Source organism: Dipodomys spectabilis, unplaced genomic scaffold (genome assembly GCF_019054845.1).
Source record: "Dipodomys spectabilis isolate Male_0828 unplaced genomic scaffold, ASM1905484v1 ptg000163l, whole genome shotgun sequence".
NCBI classification, from domain to species: Eukaryota; Metazoa; Chordata; class Mammalia; order Rodentia; family Heteromyidae; genus Dipodomys; species Dipodomys spectabilis.
The window spans coordinates 18,995,903-19,009,659 of NW_024870840.1; the positions used below are offsets into that span (position 1 = coordinate 18,995,903).

The following is a 13,757-nucleotide window of genomic DNA, read 5'->3' on the forward strand; positions in this document are numbered from 1 at the left end:
GTGGCCTCGGGGGCGTGGTCGGCGCAAGGGTCTCACCGGTGATTGGCTGGGCGCTGCGGGGGCGGCCCGGGGGCGGGGCGGGCGCGGCTCCCGGGCGGGACTGGCTGCTGGCGGGTGACCCGGGCAGGTGGGCTCCGGACGGATCGGCCGGGCGCTGCCATCGCCCCGGGCTGTGCAGGCTGCAGTCACTTTAGGGAGCATCTCCGCCACCTCCACTTCCCAGCGCGGGGAAAGAGGGGCGTCGTCTGCGGAGGAGAGAGAGAGAGAGAGAGGAACGGGGCCGGCAGAAAGTTCTCCTCCCTGGGGGGCCCGGGAGGGTGAAGTGGGGGGCGGCGCCGGCTCGAAGCGCGCTGGGAGCTGCGGAGCCCCGGGGCGGCGTTCGAGGCCCCCTCCCACACGCCTGCTCCGCTTTCGGCGGCTGGCATCGCCGGGCGAGGAGAAGGGAGCCGTCCCTCCTGCGCAGAGCCGGCTACGGCAGCTGCGATCGGCGGAGGAGGCCGGGCTCCGGGGCCCGGCGCGCAGCACCCCTGTACCCCACCCGGGCGACCCCCTCGGGGACCCGAGGAGAAGGTCGCGTAGGCCGCCAGGCGGCTTCGCTATCCCGGGTCTCGCACCCCAGCCACCCCCCACCCCACCCCGCAAAGGCCTCCGGAGGCTTCACGGACGGCTCTTCAATCCCGGCTCCCCCCCCCCCCCCCCCCCCCCCCGCCCTGGCGCCTGAGCCCCAGGTGGGGAATCTCCGTATCCAACGTCCCCAAGCCTCCGGGCACCTGGCTCAACCGGAGGCCCCGGGGTCCGGGCAGGGCAGGGCCGGCGACGGCGAGCCGGAGCCCGCCCAGCGCCCGAGCCCTGCTGAGCCCTCGGAGCCCACCCATGGGGCCCCGAATTCGCGCTCCCCCTCTCCCAGCCGAGCCCAGCCCGGCGCCCCGAGCTGCGCAGAGGAGGAGGATCCGGATCTGTGCGCAGTGACCCGGGAGCCCGCGGCGCGGACGGCGCAGACGCCGGGCGGCTCGGCAGCCGGGGCTACCGGCGGCTCCCCGCACCTGCAGGCGCTTTCCGGCAGCCCTCCGAGCCGTGCCAGGGGCCCGGCCCGCCGGTCCCAGGTAGGAGAGACCCCCCCGCCCGGCAGATCTGGGGAGCTGGGTGAAGTTGGGGCAGCCCCGGACTCGTCAGGAGGAGGAAAGGAGAGCTCTGAGATGCTCTTACTAGGAAAACTTGAATTGTGAGCCTACTGTGTGCAGGGATTGCAGGCCTCCTGCCCCACGTAGAGAGAGTTAAACTAGTCTGCCAGGCAGGGCCCAGGACCCCTTATTGTGCTGGGAAAGAGATTCATTGCTCTTGCACTCTGTACTGGGTTGAGTTTACCTAGGAGCTTTTAAGAGAGGAAGCCTGTTTTAAAAAGGGGAAACTGAGGCTCAGGGGAAAGAGGCACCGAACCTTCGCCAAACACATTGATATGTCTGAGACATATCAATGTACCTAGATGGAGGGCTGTTGGGATGATTTGGTGGTCCCCCCCCCCCCCCCCAAGGAAGTCAAGACTCTTTACCCACAGTCCCTTGAGCTTTTTTTCTAGGCTTCTGCATGGGAGAGTGAGTTTGCTGGATAATTCTGTTCCTGGGAAAGGCTTCTGTACCCAGCTGGACACCCCCATCCCACCCCCTGCAGTTCTGGGGGGGTGTTCCTGCACCTCTTCTCTCTTCCCTTTACCTTCAGCCCTGGGAGGGTGACAGAGGACATTGTCCAGGACCTTATGGAAGGGAAACAGGGCTGGGATGACCAACTCCTGAGTCTCTGATTCAGGCTTTCCCTGGTATCAGAGTGACAAGATGGGGTTCTCAAAAGGCCTCTACCTGCTCTCCTATTCTTCCTGGAACAGCCAGGCAGCCCACAGCTGCCCATAGAGTACCCCGAAGAAAGGAAGCCCACACTTGAGAAGGCCCAGGGGAGCCTCTGGGCCTCCCATCTGGACTTCCTATTGTGTCTCAGGCCGCTAGACTAGCTCACAGCTGGCCAGTGGCAGAATTGGTCAGTTAGAGCCGGTGTCTGCTACCCAGGGTGGTGAGGATGGGTTTTAAAAGTCCCCAGGACTCTTCCGTGGAGGCCAGAGACTGCATTGTGTGTGCACAGAGGCTGGATGGGCCCCACAGAGGGACTGGGGGGGCGGGCAGGGCAGTGAACCAGGCTGTGTGTTACACACCAAGGGCCATGTCCTTGTCCACTGGATCCTCCCAGCCTCCAGCAGGGACACACAGAGAAGGAGGAAGTTGAAGGTGAATGAGCCATAGAGGCACTGGCCAGGAGCGGGCTGGCAGGGTCTCAAAGAGTCTTGGGCAAGCTGCCTGTCCCCAGCTGCCTGTAGGGAGAATGGCTAGGAGGATAGAGTATGCCTCAGGGGTCAGGCCCCGCTCGCTCCAGCTGAGAGTTCACTGAGTCAGACACTGTTGGGAAAAAGACTCCAGTTTTGGCCTGGGGTGGCTTCTTCTCATAGAGGTAAGACCAGGCTCTGGCGGCCAGCCTCCTGGTTCTAGTCCCAGCCCAGCCAGGCATGCGCTGTGTGAACTGGGACAAGCGGCTCACCGTCTCTGAGCACCAGTGTCCCCAGGAGTCAGGAGGGCCCAGACTGCTGTGAAGTTGCAGGAATAAGGCGTGCACACACCTGTGGCCGTGTCTGCCGGTGGGAGGCCCCCTCCCCTGCACGGCCTCAGCCAGCCTCAAGATTCTGCCGCCCAGCTGCCCTGGGAACGGTCCTGGGGTCCAGGTGGCAGCCTCTGGCTTTGCATTTACATCCCTCCTTCAACATTCCCTCTGGCTGGACCTCTGAGATGGGACCTGAGCTTCTAGAGCTCCCCCTTTTCCCCAGCCCCAGACTGGTCCCGCTTGCCTCTCACTGTGGGATCAGAGGCCTAGGAGCAGGAAGATGTGGGGAGACATTTGCCCCACAGGCTTCCCCTCCACTCAGCACTCCTGTGGGGAAGGAGAAGGAAAGAGGAGCAGGGGGCGGAGCCACCGACATGCTGGCTGTCACCTGGCAGCTAGGTGTGTGGTGTTTCACTCAGCCCCACGTGGCTGGGGCCATGTGAAGACCCAATCCTCTCAGATAAGAAAGCCTCCCTCTGCCCTCTGTAACTCTTGCTTCTTATTGTTAGTCTCTCTGGCTTGTCTCTCTCCCTTGTCTGCTTTCTGTCTTGATTCCTAAGTGAACTCAGTCACTGGTTCCACAGCAGGGCCATTCTTGGTGTGTGTGTGTGTGTGTGTGTGTAAGGTGGTGGCTTTTTAGGCTAGCCCCAGGCCAGCCAGGTGGGTAGAGGTGATGGGAGAGGCAGAGTCGACTTGCTTTTTCATTCATCAAGGATGGTCTCTTGGGCACCTTCTGGGTACAGTCCCACGGGCTTTACGTGAGTTGGCTTTTGGCATGAATTCAGAGGCCGTGTGGACATGTTAGAAAATATCCCGTGCTTCACGGGGGAGGTGGGATTCCACAGGGTGACTACCTGGGGTCAGAGCCCTCTGGGCTGCTTTTGCTGGCGGAGGACCTGGAGCAAAGCAGCTCAACCTCCCTGAGCCTCGGCATTCTGCCCCCTGCCCCCTGGGCTTCCTGGGGGCTGAGGCGCAGGCGCCTGCGACGGAGATTCACTGCAAAACAAACAGTTGATTTTTTTTTTCTTCTTCCCAGCCAGTGTTGCTGCTTTGTGCTTGGCACACATCTGGACTTGGCCTGAGGAAGCATCATTATGGCTCCAGGCCTGGGGTCTGTGTGGGGTGCAGTCTCTTCGCAGTTCATTCACTGAGGTCAAGTTTTAGCCAAGCGTTGGCTGGGATGGGAGTTTTTTTTTTTTTTTATGCCATTGACAAAGGCCATGGTGAGGGCATTTCTGAGCAGTAATTTTTTGTCTTGTTTTGTTTTTTTGGTCGGTCGTGGGGCTTAAACTCTGGGCTTGGGTGCTGTCCCTCAGCTCTTCAGCTCAAGGCGAGTGCTCTACCACTTGAGCCACAGCGCCACTTCTGGTTTTCTGGTGGTTTATTGGAGATAAGAGTCTCACGGACTTCCCTGCCCAGACTGGCTTTGAACCTCGATCCTCAGGTCTCAGCCTCCTGAGTAGCTAGGATTACAGGCGTGAGCCCCTGGCCCCCAGCCTCTGAGTGGTATTTTTTGAGAGCATTTCACTGCACCAGGGTCCTGGGCTGCCATGAGCAGATGTGGACGCAGGACAGGAGATGTGCCCAGGATGTCTCCTACCTCATAGCCACCTCACACTCAGCCGCAGGGTAGATAGACAATTATGATGTTGGACAATGCTGGAAGAGGCTCTGGAGGCTCACCTGGGGCCTCCCAGGGTGGGGACCAGATTTAGCAGTAGGGCCCTTGGAATCAAGGAGCAGGGCCTTCTCTGAGAGAGGGGGCTACCTAGAGAAACCCCTTCCTTCCTCTGGGATGCACTCAGCTGGGCACCTTGTGCGGGGACCAACCTGCTCAACCTGTCTTGACCTCCCAAGGGGTCGCTATGTCAGCTGGACCGTGTTCTATGCAGTCCTGAGGGTGCCCTTTAGATCTCAGCCTAGCTTGGTTGCCTGGGTGACTTCCTGGAGGGTCTGGGGGTCTCAGTGCTGAGCCAGCAGAGGGCTGGCTGGGGGGTGGATGGCCTTTGGTGGGCCTGAGCCTGGGCTTGACGGAGCCAGGGTGGTTTGCTGAGCCCCACTTTGCATCTCGAGCTTGGGTTTGTTTTTGCCTCTTCCACAAAGCCAAAAGAAGCTCTCAGAGAAAGTTCTGGATTCCCCCAGAAGCAGAAGTCCTTGGGGTTGTGAGGACGGTTGTCATGGGAGAGAGAGAAAGAAAGAGGAGGGGATTAACGCATGAATGAATGGACGAGTGGCTGGAAGCTGGGGTCTCTAGAGAACAGGGGCTTTACGTCTCCGTTTTACAGGCAGAAGCCTGAGCCCTAGATGGGGCCTGCACAGGGGGCAGCAGGGGCAGGGCCAGGCCAAAGCTTCTTGACGCACCCCCCCCCATTCTTGTTGCAGCCCCGAGCCATGATGAAGACCTTGTCCAGCGGGAGCTGCACGCTCAGCGTGCCTGCCAAGAACTCGTACCGCATGGTGGTGCTGGGCGCCTCCAGGGTGGGCAAGAGCTGCATCGTCTCTCGCTTCCTGAATGGCCGCTTCGAGGACCAGTACACGCCCACCATCGAGGACTTCCACCGCAAGGTCTACAACATCCGGGGCGACATGTACCAGCTGGACATCCTGGACACCTCGGGCAACCACCCCTTCCCTGCCATGCGCAGGCTGTCCATCCTCACAGGTGAGCACGCGCGCGTGTGTGCGTGTGTGTGCGTGCGTGCGTGCGTGGGGTGGCTGCAGGGCAAGGCGTGGGCCTGTGGGCTGGGCAGCTTTGTGGAGGCTTGAGGACTTCCTGCTGGTCCTTGTGGTGTTGGTCAGGTTAGTAGAAGCTGCACTGGCTTTCTACCAGGGGATGGTGGCCTGCTGTCCTCCCAGAGTGATCTGGGGGCCGGGCCCAGGGCAGGGGCTGGGGGTGTTGGCAGAGCTGAGATGCAGTGGCTGGTGCTCCCCTGCACTTATATGGCTTTGCTGACTCCTCATAGCCCACTTAGAAGGTGAGTTCAAATCCTGGCCCTGCCACTTGGAAGCTTCCCTGTGTGATCTACCATTATTCCACAAGCAGGGAGCCCGAGCCAGGGGGGTTATGGAACTTGCTTCAGGTAGAAGCATGGCCAGGCTCTGGGGGCCAACACTGAGCTAGCCCCCATGGCCTCTGCCCTGCTGGGGGCCACCACAGGGAAAGGTGGAGGCCACGGTGGGGCCCAGGGGCTCCTGGTGACATGGCCTTGGCTGTTCCTTTTTTTTTTTTTTTTTGTCCTGGGGCTTGAACTCTGGGCCTGGGCGCTGTCCCTCAGCTCTTCAGTTCAAAGCTAGTACTCTACCACTTGAGCCACAGAGCCACTTTTGGTTCTCTGGTGGTTTATTAGAGATAAGAGTCTCATGGACTTTCCTGCCCCTCTGGCTTTGAACCATGATCCTCAGATCTCAGCCTCCTGAGTAGCTAGGATGACAGGCGTGAGCCACTGGCGCCCAGCAAGGCTGTTCAGGTGGTTGAATGTGGTAGGTGAGAGAGTGGGTCCCTGTACCCCACTGCCCGGGGCCTAGTCTTGGGTCCACTGCCTCCTGGGGCCCTGGGGCTAGTGACCCTGTCTCCCCAGGCCTGTTTCTCATTGCATTAGACAGAAGCTCAACGGTGCTGGTAAAAGTAGCTGAGGAATCTTTCAGGTGCTTGATGAGCAGAAGCTAAGTGCTCTGTAATCATTGGTCTTAAATGGAGCTGGCATTTGTAGTGTGCTTGATGTGGGCACACAATCATGTCCCTTTTCCCTAGGGCAAGTACCTCGCTAACCATCATCCAGACAACTGCCAACTTAGAAAGTCCCACAAGAAATGCTTGCCATGCAAGTGTGGTCATTCACACCTACCTGTATTCTCAGCTCCCCTGGAGGCCGAGATCTAGAGGATAATAGTTTGAGGCCAGCTTGGGAAAAAAAGCTTGAGAGATTTCCCCCACCTCAACCAACGAGCTGGGTATGGTAGAGCATTCCTATCATCCTAGTTATGAGGAAGGCTAGAGGTTGGAGGACTTGGTCTAAGGGCAGACCTGGGCTATAAAGAAAAAATGAGAGAGAGTGCCTACTTGAAAATTAACTAAAGGGAAAGTGGACTGGGGATGTGGTTAGTTAAGCACCTGCCTAGCAGGTGTGAAACCCTGTGTTCAAATCCCAGTACCTTAAAACCAAACAGACCTGTGCCCTGCCCAACCCTCTCTGATGGGTGATGGGCGGGCTCCCTCCTCCAGGCCTTCCTTGCCAAACCTCCCTTGGTGTTCCTGATTGTCCTCAGATTTTGGAGATGGAATGTACAAGTAGAGGATCGCTGGCTGGGCCTGGGTTCAAATCTTGGATCTGTCACTTGGAGACAGCTGTGTGTCCTATCAGTGGGCCTGGCCTCACTCCCTGGTAGAGCTGTGAGGATAAAGGGTCCGGGAGGGTTGGGGGACAGCAGCACCCAGCGCAAGCTCAGTGTTGCGTGTGGGTAGCTCTCCCAGCCGTTGGGAGGGGTCTGAGTGGCCTCTGATATAAAGAGACATTAGTCTATATTTTATGTTAGGCCAGAGCCCTGGGCCAGGGCCCCCTCCCCAGCTCTTACCTTCCTAGAAGTGGGGCTCCATCGGCGTGGTGTGGGCCTTCTGCAACCATGTCGCCATTCCCCTCTGCCTCCCGGCAGCAGCCAGAGCCCGCAGCAACATTCTGAGCACATAGGACTGCCGCTGTTCTGCTCACTCCCAAGCCTGGGCCTCTTTTCCCAACCTGGAGCCCGGGACTCAGGAAATTCTGAGAGCCATTCATGGCCAAGCTCTCCCTCTGGCTGCGGACTGGCTGTGAGGCCAGGGCAGGCCCTGATGCCTGGCACCTGCAACCTCGTGTTTGAATATTGAGTCCTCAGAGACCCTGAGATCAGCCTGGCTTTGATGGGGTTGGCAGGCTGAAGCTCCCTTACTGGTGCCTTTGAGAACAGCTTCAGCCGCCGCAGGCAGGCTCCGGGAGACGGGCGGCAGGGGCCAGTCCCCGGTTCCTGCTGTCCAGAGCTTGCCCTTGACGAGAACACTGGTCCGAGTGTGGTGTGTGCCTTTCAGGGGGGCCAGAAGCAGCTCTGGGGCCCAGAAACTAGGGTGTTGCTCTCTCCCTGGGGGTGCAGACTGGTACCCGAGTCCCAGGCCCCGCTTTGCTTGCCTGTCCCCACCACTGCCCCCAAGCAGCTTTGGGTCTACACACATGGGGTTGTTGAAAGTTAAGTAATGGGGCCAGTTGTGGTGGTGTGGACCTGTAATGCCAGCTACTCAGGAGCTGGTTAGGAGAAGCAAAGAAAAAGAAACATGGATCGTTTATCCAAAAAATAACTAAAGCTAAGGGGCTGAGTGTGAGGGTCTAGTGGTAGAAACACCTGCCTAGCAAGTGTGAGGTGTTGAGTTCAAACCCCAGTATCCCGGAAGCAAAAGTGAGGGAGAGGCTAGGCAAATGAGATCATAGAGGTGAAGCTGTTCAGGTTCTGAACCCTCCCCTCTCCCAGCCCCTCTGCAGTAAGAGCCGGGTCTGAGGGAGGCCGTGAGCTCCGGTGGACGTAGGTGGGCCTTGGAAGGGGGTAGTATGGGTAATGGGGGCCACATTCTCTTGTTCATCCCATGATTTGCTCCAGAAGCCCCAGAACACGGCCTGTGCGCCAGCATGAAGCCAGCATTGGGCGGAGTTGTAGCCCTGTCCTAGCCACAGTGAAGCTGTGTGATCTTGGGCAGGTTGCTTGCCCCTTCTGAGTCTGGTTTTGCTCACCTTTCACAGGAAAGTAGGAACATCTCCCCGTGGAGGTGTTATGAAGTATCAGGGGTGGAATGGGTGCTGGGTACCCAGTAGGTACCAGGTGCCGTTACCAGTGCCTGGAAAGGCAGGGAGCCACCCTGCCTTTGTTATCTGTGACAGCCCTCAAAGAGCCCCGCCAGGCCATGTTGCATTCAGCTGGTGCAGATGGGGACACCGAGGGCTCGGGAGTTGGTAGGGCCCTGCTCCAGGCTGCATGGCTGGTAAACAGAGGAATTCCAGATGTGATCCACACCTCCCCCCGCCCAACACGTGCTACCACACTGCGGCCACCGGTATTGGCCGGATTCCACTGTGTCAGGTATACAGCAGGCTCTGGGCATGTGCGCTGGGCAAGACCCCAGCTTGCACAGCTGGCCGATCATTGTTATCCTCATAGGGCGGGGGTGTGGTTGTGCACAGGTGTGCACCAGTTCTGGGGCTTGAACTCAGGGCCAGGGTGCCAATCTCCTAGCTCTTTAGCTTAAGGCTGGTGCTCTATCACTTGAGCTCCACACCTCTACTTCTGGCTTTTTGGTGCTTAATTGGAGATGAGAGTCTCAAGGACGTTCCTGCCCAGGCTCGCTTCAAGCCATGATCCTCAGATCTCAGCCTCCTGAGTAGCTAGGAGTATAGGCGTGAGCCACCATGCGTGGCGAATAGTCTCATAGTCTGTGAAAGTCCACAGGAAGTGCCAGGTGGGCTGATCCTATTTGAGCTGGGCTGCTTTGTGCATGAGCCACGAATGAGGGTTTGAACCCCTTGGTTCAACTTCCTGCTCTGACAGCTGGGGGCAATCACGGCCATTTATTGGCCCAGGAACTGCCCAGGGGCGGGCCCCGCTTGTCACTCACCCGCTGGGCTCTCTCTGTAGGTGACGTCTTCATCCTGGTGTTCAGCCTGGATAGCCGGGAGTCTTTTGACGAGGTCAAGCGCCTCCAGAAGCAGATCCTGGAGGTCAAGTCCTGCCTGAAGAACAAGACGAAGGAGGCGGCGGAGCTGCCCATGGTCATCTGCGGCAACAAGAGTGACCACAGCGAGCTGTGCCGCCAGGTGCCCAGCACCGAGGCCGAGCTGCTGGTGTCTGGAGACGAGAATTGTGCCTACTTCGAGGTGTCGGCCAAGAAGAACACGAACGTGGACGAGATGTTCTACGTGCTGTTCAGCATGGCCAAGCTGCCGCACGAGATGAGCCCCGCGCTGCACCGCAAGATCTCCGTGCAGTACGGCGACGCCTTCCACCCCCGGCCCTTCTGCATCCGCCGCGTCAAGGACATGGATGCCTACGGCATGGTGTCGCCCTTCGCCCGCCGCCCCAGCGTCAACAGTGACCTCAAGTACATCAAGGCCAAGGTCCTGCGAGAGGGCCAGGCCCGAGAGAGGGACAAGTGTGCCATCCAGTGAGCGGCAGGGACGCTGGGGAGGGCCCCGGGGCAGTGCCTTCAGGGAGGTGGCCCCAGATGCCCGCTGCCCACATTCCCCCAGCCATGGGCGCCCTGGGGGACCAGCCCAGAGGCCCCAAGATGCTCCGTCCACCCTCCTGCCTTCGTGTCTCTTCCCTGAGGCCTCTTGTCCCTGGCTCCCTGTGGCCCTGGCCTCCACGGGAGGCCCGATCTTCGAGGACAGGAGGCCAATTGAGGAGAAGTCAGCGCTGACCCAGAGGCTCAAGTTGGGAGAAACATGGATGCCAGAGAGGCCAGGAGCCTTGTGTCACACGGAGCCTCCTGATACAGATCCGGACAAAACCACCGGACATCCAGACACGAGCGGCCTCCTGCTCCCCTGGTGGGGTCGGCGTGGACACGGATGGGGAGGGGCTCCCTCCCGGCCTGCAGCTCCCCCCTCTGCTCAGTCACGTCCACTCAGCCCTCCTGCTTGGCCCCTGGGCTGCCCCAATATGGAGCCGGTGGCCTGTGTGCTGCATCTCTGAGACTGAGACTGGTCCTGCGCCAGTCTTCTGCCGTCCCGCCCACGTGACGTGTGCTTGTCGTTTTGAAGCTGTTCCTGGTTGTGTTAGCCATAGACCCAGGTTGTTTGCACCCCCTAGAGCCTAGTGACCCGCCATACCACCTTTCTGCAGCCCCATTCCAGTTCCGAGTCCCTGTCTGTCCCAGGCAGGGTGCTGGGGTCGTCTGGGGCTGGATGCTGAGCCCATACTGAGCAGCACAGTTACCCACAGCTGTGCTGGGGGCCTCTCCTGCTCCCATTTCTCAGACAGGATGACTGAGGATCGGGGGGGAAGGAGACAAGCCCAGTTAGTTCAGGGAGATGAGGGAGGGTGGAGGAAAGCTCCCACTGGTGGGCCCCACACACCCAGCTGGGTGTGCTGGGCTTTGAACCTGCTCCCCAAAGCCCCCCCACCCCGTCCCTGTTCCCAGTTCCGAATAAATACATCTAATCTCCTTCAATATAATGAAGTTTGCTAGCACTGGTGTCTCACGCCTGTCATGCAGCTACTCAGGAGGCTGAGATCTGAGGATCACAGCACAGCCCGGGCAGGAAAGCCCCCGAGACTCTCCAGTTGACCAGCAAAATGCCAGCAATGGAGCTGTGGCTCAAGTGGTAGAGCGCCAGCCTTGATCAAAACAACCTAAGCGGGCCGTGAGTTCAAGCCCCACGACCAGCACCAACAATGAAAATGAAAAATAAACGGACATTTAAGATCACAAGAAACCATAGTAGTCCTCTGGGGTTTTGCCAAGGCCCAGAGAGGGTCAGTTACTCCCCCTGGGTCACACCGCGAGCCTGGAAGCAGCAGAAGAGGGACCACCCCGGACCTTCAGTGTGGGCTGTGGTGGGCAGCTCTCCAGAGGGCGTCCTCAGCCCCCCAGGCCTGCTGGGATTCAAGGCATCCACCCCCACCCTCTCCCCTGAGTGGGATGCCGAGGGTGTCTCTGTGTATGTACGCGTCCGTATGTCTGCACACGCCAGCACACACACTTCCCGGCCCAGCTCTGCGCCCCAGCCTGCCCCACCCATGTGTGCACCCCCAGCAGCCCCAGCCACCCCCCTGACCGCCGGACCCTGCAGCCTGGCCCCATGGTCACACCCCACCACCCGGAACTCTGTACACTCGCCATTAAAGTGGGTTTGCTACGAAGCCGTGTTCTCCCTGTGGTTTTCCCGGCCAGCACCCCGCCTCTGACCCCCGCAGGCCCCTCACCGGCACGGGGTGCACGGGCTTCCCGTGGAAAGCCCGGAGGGGGTGGCACTGTCCCCCCTCCCCCTGTCCTGGCCCTCCTCGCAGAGTGTCCCAAGCTGTGTGTCTTTCGGGAAGAATGGCCAGGTCACAGACACGGCCAGCTGGCTCCGCCAGGCTCCCCAGGTCTGAGTTCTCAGGTGGAAAGGTTTTCAGTTCTTCTGACTGATTTGTGAGTCAGGCACGGTGGCTCACGCCTCTAATCCTAGCTACTCAGGAGGCTGAGGTCTGAGGATCCTGGTTCAAAGCCACATTTGAGAGACTTGTCTCTGATGAACCAGCCGAAAGCTAGATGTGGATGTGTACCTTAAGCGGTAGAGTGCCAACCTTGAGTGAAAAAAACCCACTTGTTTGAGGTCCTGAGTTCAAGCCCTAGTACTGGTACACACACACACACTAGTTGGGGTCTGGGTGTGGTGGAACATACCAGGTTAAAGACCAGTCTGGGTCTTTAACAAATCCCTGTCACACAAACAAGCAAAAAAACCACCAAGAAACAACTTGTTAGGGAAGCCAAGCACTGTAGCGTACACCTATAGTCCCCTACTACTTCAGAGGCTGAAGCAGGATTGCTCAAGCCCAAGGGTTCAAGACACGCCTGGGAAATACAGTGAGACTGTGTCTAAATAAATCGATAAGGGTTGCTGCTGTGACTGGCCCGGTGGGCGGGGATAGCTCTTGTTACTCTCCACCGTGGGCCATCCGTGGGGCACGCATTGTCCGGATGTCCCTAGGTCTTTTGTAGATGTGAGATGAGGCCGTCGCGTGGCACGCCGCTGTTCCAGCCGCACCTGTTGACAGAGGGGGCAGGAAGCAGGTGGCAGTCACGCCTGAGTGGGCCCCACCCCACGTCCAGCCAGCCACGCCCACCCTCCCTCCGCGAGGCTCTGGAAGCCAGCCCTCCCCCAGCTTCTGCTTCTCCACCTGTGAAGCTGGCGGACAGGGGCAGCTGGACAGACACCCGCAGAACAGCCCCTCACGGCCCTGACCTCTGTGAGAAGGAGTTAAGAATTCCAGTTGTGTAATTCCACCCCAGCTTCCCTCCCTTGCCCTGAATCCTGCCCCAGCATGGGGCTGCAGTGAAGGGGGGTGCTGGGGGGGGGCGGGGGGCAGCAGGATCCACTCCCCTAGTAAGGGCCTCCCCCGGGGGACCGGGGAAAGGCCAGAGAATCCACATCAGTGAACCACAGCCTGACTCCCCAGCCTGGGAATCGGCCTTGCAGTCCAGCCCTGTGAGCTCCCGGCCTCGCTCCTCCGTTCTGCCTCCCTGAACCTGTCACTTACCCAAGAGAGAAACTTCAGCCGCGTCACAGCTTGGTGGGGGCCGATGGGAGGCCTGCCATGGGCTCAGCAGCCAAGACTGCTGGGAATGGGGGAAGGGAAATGGAGCTGACCTTTGCTTAAAAACAACAGTAACAAAACTTACCACACAACAAGCACCCTACGTAGGTAATGGGAAGGAATAGGAATCTCTTTTTAAATGAGAAGGCTCAGAGAAGTAGAGTCCTTTGCCGGAGGATGCACAGCAAATAAGACAACGGAGCGAGACATCTGTGGGTGTCCAAAGCATGCCTAGGCTCCAGGGCTGCTGTCTGGAGGGAGGGGTGGGCAGGTGGGGTGGGTGTGGAGAAGTCGCTGCTGCAGTATATTTGAACATGAAGAACCGGATCCTCCATCTCTAGGAGGTCATCTTAGCTGGAGGGGTCGTGGGAGAGAGTGGAGACGCACCCTGCTTTTCAGAGCCACCGTCTCCAGGCCTCCACTTTCCTGCCTCCTTGAAAGAGCCCAGATGGGCGGCTCCCACATGAGTGACGTGGAGTCCCACTGGACTGGTCACTCCACGGCCAAGGCAGCGGAGGAGAGGCAAGGTTTCCCCTTCTTCCCCCAGAATCAGCCTTGAATGAAATAAAGCTAAGCCAGATCACCAGACCCTGAGTTCAAGCCCCAATATCAGTGTGGGGGGGGGGGCCACACGCATGTGTGCACACACAATGATATTGCTGTTCACTGGAGGTTATGAGGATTACGTGAATTGATGCTTTCAAAATGCTAAGAATGGCCGGGTGTCCGTGTCTCACGCCTGTAATCCTAGCTGCTCAGGAGGCTGAGATCTGAGGACAAAGGCTGAAAGCTAGCCTGTGCAG

The 13,757-nt window shown here is 59.1% G+C and overlaps 1 protein-coding gene across 1 annotated transcript; it reads left to right on the forward strand.

The window, feature by feature from the left end:
• The first annotated feature begins 947 nt into the window (after positions 1-947).
• Positions 948-10,558, forward strand: Rasd2 (RASD family member 2). Its single transcript, XM_042693285.1, has 3 exons — positions 948-1,103; positions 5,023-5,302; positions 9,289-10,558. The coding sequence occupies exons 2-3, from the start codon at positions 5,032-5,034 to the stop codon at positions 9,816-9,818; spliced, it is 801 nt and encodes a 266-aa protein (XP_042549219.1). The 5' UTR covers positions 948-1,103; positions 5,023-5,031; the 3' UTR covers positions 9,819-10,558.
• Positions 10,559-13,757: the final 3,199 nt, after the last annotated feature.

What these genes read in the sequence shown, in the direction of transcription:
- Rasd2 (XM_042693285.1), top strand. Translation starts at nt 5,032, where the DNA reads ATGATGAAGACCTTGTCCAGCGGGAGCTGCACGCTCAGCGTGCCTGCC. An exon ending in CAGGCTGTCCATCCTCACAG is followed by an intron (nt 5,303 to 9,288) that starts GTGAGCACGCGC and finishes CTCTCTCTGTAG; the next exon opens with GTGACGTCTTCATCCTGGTG.